Source organism: Phascolarctos cinereus, unplaced genomic scaffold, assembly GCF_003287225.1.
Source record: "Phascolarctos cinereus isolate Bilbo 61053 unplaced genomic scaffold, phaCin_HiC Scaffold_4;HRSCAF=312, whole genome shotgun sequence".
Lineage (NCBI taxonomy): Eukaryota > Metazoa > Chordata > Mammalia > Diprotodontia > Phascolarctidae > Phascolarctos > Phascolarctos cinereus.
In genome coordinates this window covers 728154210-728160679 of record NW_027555847.1, presented here as the reverse complement: position 1 = coordinate 728160679, position 6470 = coordinate 728154210, and the positions used below count along the sequence as shown (strand labels likewise).

Below are 6470 nucleotides of genomic sequence, written 5' to 3'. Positions count from 1 at the left end.
TTTGGCCAAAGGCCTTTCCACATTCATTACATTCATACGGCTTGTCTCCAGTATGAATTGGAAAATGGGAAATAAATTGTTTTCTCTCACTGAAGGCCTGTCCACATTCATTATATTCATAAGGTTTCTTTTCAGCATGACTTTTTTGATGATAAGTAAGTTCTGTCAAGTACCTGAAAGTTTTTCCACATTCATTACATTTATAACATGCCTCACTACCATGAATTTTCTGATGTTGATAAAGCCCTATTCTGCGGCTGAAGGTTTTCTCACATTGATTACATTCATAAGGTTTCTCTCCAGTATGAGTTCTATAATGCTGTTTAAGATTTTGGCTTTGTATGAAAGCCTTCCCACATTCCTCACACTTAAAAGGTTTTTCACCAGTATGAATTGTTTGATGTTGGCTGAGTTTTCCTCTCAGTCGGAAAGCTTTCCCACACTGATTACATTCATAAGGTTTCTCACCACTATGTATTCTCTGATGTTGAATAAGTCCTATCCTCTGGGTGAAGGCCTTTCCACATTCATTACATTCAAAAGGTTTCTCTCCAGTGTGAATTCTATAATGTTGCTTAAGATTTTGGCTCTGAATGAAGGCTTTTCCACACTCATCACATTTAAAAGGTCTTTCACCAGTATGAATCTTCTGATGTTGCTTCAGCTGTGCTTTCAGGCGGAATGCCTTCCCACACACATTACATTCATAAGGTTTTTCCCCAGTATGAATAGTCTGATGTTGAGAAAGCTCTGATCTGTACCTGAAGGCCTTCTCACATTCACTACATTTGTAAGATTTCTCTCCAATATGCACTGCCTGATATTGAGTAAGTTCTGATCTGTTCCTAAAGGCCTTCCAATATTCATTATATTCACAAAGTTTCTCTTCACCTTCATTGAACTTACAAAATATCTTACTTGGACACACTGTATTCCGTATTCTTAAGTCTGAATTCACTCTGAAGCTCTTTCCTTGTGTATAACAATTACTGGGACCCTTTCCTACTTTTGGTTGTGGAAAACCTACCGGTCCTAGGTTGAAATTTCTGCAATAGTTATAGTCATGCCATTTCAATTTATTAGAATGCTTCTTAGGGGAAATTTTCACTTGCTGAGAATGTTTCACCTCATTGCTCTGCTTCCTCTTCAAACTACCAACACAATCCCAAGCTTCTTGTAACTTCAAGAAACAAGAACCATCCTTCGTGAGTTTTTCCTGAGATGGTTCTTCCATTGAAATATCCAGCTCCTGAACTGACTCCTTGGTTTCATGATTTGTCTCCCAATCTGAAAGAAATTTTTAAAATGTAAATATGCTTGCTGCCCCTGTTGTACACAAAGTTCTGTTATCTTTGTTTTCTATCAAGAACCATCATTATCTATAACTATTTTCTTCTAATTGCCATGTAATTTTCCTAGCACTTTCTGTCAAATTAAAAGAGGCCTCTTCCCCAATTAATAAATGATCAAAAGATAAAATCAGTTTTCAGATGAAGTAATTAAAGCTATCTATAGCCATATGAAAAAAAATTCTAACTCACTACTGATTGAAGAAATCCAAGTTAAAACAATTCTGAGGGACTACCTCATACCTATTAGATTCGATAACAGAACAGAAAAGGTAAATGACAAATGTTGGAGGGGATGTGGGAAAAATGAGACATTAATGTACCTTTGTCGGAGGTGTGAACTGATTAAACCATTCTATAGAGCAATTTGGAACTATGCCCAAAGGGCTATAAAAGTATGCCTACCCTTTAACATAGCAATGCCACTACTAGGTCTCTATCCCAAAAGAGATAAAAAACAAATGTACATATGTACTATTTCCATATGTACAAAAATATTTATAGCAGCTGTTTTCTGGGAGTAAAGAATTAGAAATTGAGGGGATACATATTAATTGGGAAATAGCTGAATAAGTTGTGGTGTGTAATTATGATGAAATACTATTGTACTATAAGAAAGGATGATCAGGATGCTCTCAGAAAAACCTGGAAGGACTTACATAGGTTGATGGAAAGTGAAATGTACTGGGTACAAAGTAACTGCAACACTGTAGGATGATCAGCTATGAATGACTTGGCCATTCTCAGCAATACAGCAATCCGTGACAACTCTGAAGGACTTAGGATGAAAAATGTTATCCATCCCCAGGAAAGAACTGATGGTGTTGGAATACAGATTGAAGCAACTTTTTTTTTCCACTTTCTTTATTTTTCTTGAATTTTTTTGTCTATGTTTTCTATCATAACATGACTATTATGGGTATGTTTTGCATGCCTACACATATATGGCTTATGTGGAATTGCTTGCCTTCTCAATGAAAGGTGGTGGGGAGGGAAAGAGGAAAAGAATTTGGAACTCAAAGTTTTGAAAACAAATGTTTAAAAAAACTTTTGTTTTGGTTTTTCACATGTAACTGGGGGAAAATTAAATACCAAATAAATACAAAAGACAGTCCTCTTCCATATGTTTGCTGTGTTCTTTGAATCCAACATAAGGTGCTGAATGCATTCCAATTTTTAACTACTGGCAGATAGTTCTACAATTACTGCTTTATCATATAATTGTGAATTCTTTTAATGCATAATGGACACTGCAATAAAGCATCTCCGATTATGATAGCAACCTGGCTGCTGACATCTAGTAAGTAGGCCCTCATATATTTGGAGCTAACTCCCACCCCTTCTAAGCCACAGTGACTTGGGCCTAGGACTTCTGGACCCCCTTTGGCCCAGCAGTGCCTCTGAGGAACCTTGGCCCTTGCCCTAATGGACTCATCCTAACAGCCCCTCAAATATGGATACAAAGACTTGGCTGGCTCCACATGATCAGATGGGGTGAGACAGAGGCTTTGGTCAAGGAAGAAAAACCCTCGGCTGTTCTAGTTCCAGATGTCCTTACACAATTTTAGTGACACCTGTGCAGGCTGACCATCAATCATCTTTTACAGACCATTTCAAAAGCTATGTTCAAAGCTTCTGACAGGGAAGAGTATCATTACTCTTTGCTCTTGGCAGGATACACATGGTGCTTTTACTCATCACCCCCAATGCGTCTATCTGTGTGGAAAGTCCTATTTGCCTGCCCAGGCCTGTATGGTGGTCTTGGGATGTGGGACAGTGTGGAGGATTCATCAGTTAAAGTCTAATTTGAAGTGCCACCTCAAAGAACACTGATTATAGGGAGTAGGGGGGCTTGGAGAAGGAGCACAAGCCGTCATCCAGGCTATCTGCCAGCCTGCTGTCACTGACTTCCTTCCCACCTGAAAGAATACCATCTACTCTGAGACTCGGATCTCCAGGTTTTCCAGAATCTGGACACACAATCCCTAGGGAAGTAAATCCACTGATCTTTAAAGCTGACCTTTGAAGCTAGGACACAAACTAAATGACTAGCAACTGAATATACGCAAACCAGCCGACTTAGAGAAATATCTACCAGAGGCCTTTGCCTTTTCCTTAAAAGGCACTGAAGCCATCCTTGGGACTTCACTGGATCAGGTGACTAAAGGCTGGAGCCGTGGACATCCCAGCTGCTCCTGCCCCTCTGATACTTGATGTGTGGACTACAGTGAACAGATCAGAGGCCGGAAAGCCAGGAGAGCATGGTTCAGCTGAATCAACATGCAGCCCCACTCAATATCCTTTCCCTGCTACGGCGAAATAAATCTTTTTTAAATGCTGAATGATCTATGAATGTTTCGTTTGTCCTAACAGCAGACAAACCATGAGGAGACCAGCCTAAGTCAGGCCCAGTCAGTGATGGCACTCTTATCTACTGGCTGACCTAAGACACCAGGCACATTTCAGTATTATATGCCATCCAGTCATCCACCCAGGCCATCACACCAGCTGCCGGCACTTATTTACTAAGCATTTACTATGTGCTAGGCACTGTGTCAAGCTCTGGGGATACAAACGCAGCCCTCAGGGAGGTTACCTTCTAACGTTGCTAGAACATAAACACAGAAAAGGGAAGGAGAAGAGGAACCCTGCATGGGGTCATGGTATTAAAGTCTGAAAAGTCAGAAGCATGGCTGGGAAGGGAATGAAGGTTGGCTGGCCTGGGCCATCCCCAAAACAGGCCCTGGGAAAAACTCACCAATGAGAGTAGGGGGCTGGCACAGTGAAGGCATGTTCCATTGTGAGAAGCTCAGAGGGGTAGACGGATCTTCCAGAGTGAGGATGCGCTTGGCACTGAGGGAGATTTCAGGGAGAGACTGGAGCTGTGGTACGGTGTTGAAGTCCAGGAAGTCAGAAGCACAGCCTGGGGGATTAATGAAGATTGGCTAGCCGGGGCCTCTCTCCAAAGTAGAGACTCTGAAGGGAAATCACCAATGGGAGAAGGAGACTGGCATGGTGGAGGGATGGTCCACTGTGTGAAGGTCATGGGGCAGACTGATGTTCTAAGGGGAGGAGGTCTTCTACCTTCTACCATCCCCTCCACCCCGACCCCTTGCTCTAGAACAAAGCCTCCTTCCCCAGTTACCACTTTCCTATATGTGTTAACTTTCCCTATCAGAATGCAAGCTTCTTGAAGGCAGAGACTGTCTGTTTTTAGAAAAAGGAATTGAATCCCTAGCAATCAGCACAGTGCTTGTCACACACAGTAACAACTTACTAATTTTTTTTTCATTTATTCATTCAGTTTACCAAACCCTTCTCTTTTTAAGCTTTCCCCCTCTCCCTTGCTTTCTCCCATGAGGAAATGGCTGCAGCTTTCATCTTTGCGAGGCCAAATATGCAACTCCCTTCCCCACATTTTGGCCACCTACTCACAAGGAATGGGGATTTCTCATCTGGGCTTCTACTAACTGGTTCCACTGACTTTGCAAGAATAAAGCCTCTATAAGCTCTACAAGCTGAAAGAACTCTACAACTGAAAAACATAGAATCTGCAACTGGCTAAAATTCTGTATTGTCCCTACTAGACCATACCTTCGTTCTTCTAATTCTTCTTAGCTTGCTCTTTGAAACTCTCCAGCAACAACCTCTCTAGTTCCTTGGGGGTGAAATCCCCGCCACCTAATGATTCCCCTGGAGGGGGGGAATTCCCCTTCTCTGGGGAAATAGTGGGAATGGGGAGGGTTAAGTAACAGAACAAGCCAGAGGCTCTCTTCTCACCACACTGGGTCCCAATCCTTATCTTAATTCCTGCTCCTGCGCTGGTCCCTTAAAAACCCCAATCTCAGGGAAGTTTAATAATTCTCCAGTGAAATTTCTGTATCCGAGGCCGTCCTTCCTGGCTATAGTCTATCAGTCTTTACCATTTTAGCAATGTCCTTTCAACCTCCAACGAGAGTCCAAACCCACTCTTCTGCCTTTAGTTTGTGGTCCAGAGAAGGCCAAGTTCACTCCCCTCTGCCTCTGATTGCCAAATGCCCAAGGACAAGTTGTTGTCATTTTCCCTACAGTGGTGATACAGCTTTTCAAACACTATTTGTAACAGTGAAGAGAGCCTTAATTGTTCTACTTTCCCTGTCCTGTTCTTTAAGCATCCACAGAGCTTCCCTTACCAGGTAAATAGGTGCTCCTTCCTTACCCCACTGGTTGGGCTTCCCACAGAATAGTCCTGTGACTGGCTCAAGAGTCACCCAAGGCTCTTTCTTCTACACTTTATCCCCCATTCCAATAATGAATTTAACCATTAAGTTACTGCAAACAATACTGCTGGCCAGTGCCAAATATTCTTGGCCAGGCCTAGCTCAGACCAGTCCAGTGAGTCAGACTTGGGATTAGAATGCAATGAGACCCTAAAATGCAATATAAATAACTTTGCTTGTGAAAGACTAAAACAGATGCAATTCCTAGTTAAAATAAAAGGCTATTCTCCCCATTGCCACATTCACCATAGCAATCAGTGATTCTCAGTCAGGAATGCATTCCCACAAAGCAATGGTAATTCCACTAAAACCTCCAGAGCACCAATTTTTTGTCAGCTCAGGATTTTATGCTTCAGAGGGTGAGGAAGCCATGACAAAAAGTGCGGAGGGGAAGAAAACAAGCATTTATTAAGCACCCACTATATGCCAGGCACTGTGCTATGTGCTTTACAAATACTATCATCTGAGGTCCACAACCCCTGGAAGGCAGGTGCTATTATCATCCCCAATTTACATACAAAAAACTGAGGTGGAAAGAGGTGAAGTGACTAGCCCATGGTCACAGAGCTAGGAAGTGTGTGAGACTGGATTTGAACTCAGGCCTTGCTGAATTCAGGCCCAGCACTCTGTACACTATGGGGCCTAGCTGTGGGTAATTCCAATGTTAGTTCCCTGGGCCCACCACATTCTGAGAACAGGCTGCTGGCCCCTTAAAGCAAAGGCATCCCAGTCAGGCCCACACGAGCACCAGGTAAAATGACACTTCCCCCCCCCCACCTGCTTATGCATTCACCACGGCCAACTGCCAGGATAAATCAAAAAGGCATCTGAGAAAAGCTGAGGCAGGGCCCTTCGTGCCTCA

General features: G+C 42.6%; 1 protein-coding gene across 1 annotated transcript in view; it reads right to left on the bottom strand.

The window, feature by feature from the left end:
- The window catches only part of LOC110201737 (uncharacterized), a 29466-nt gene that overhangs the window by 12875 nt on the left and 10121 nt on the right, over positions 1 to 6470 (bottom strand). Inside the window, 2 exon segments of the mRNA XM_020977583.2 lie at positions 2 to 1287; positions 4108 to 4272. Of these exon segments, the coding sequence (XP_020833242.2) occupies positions 2 to 1287; positions 4108 to 4272 (1451 nt within the window).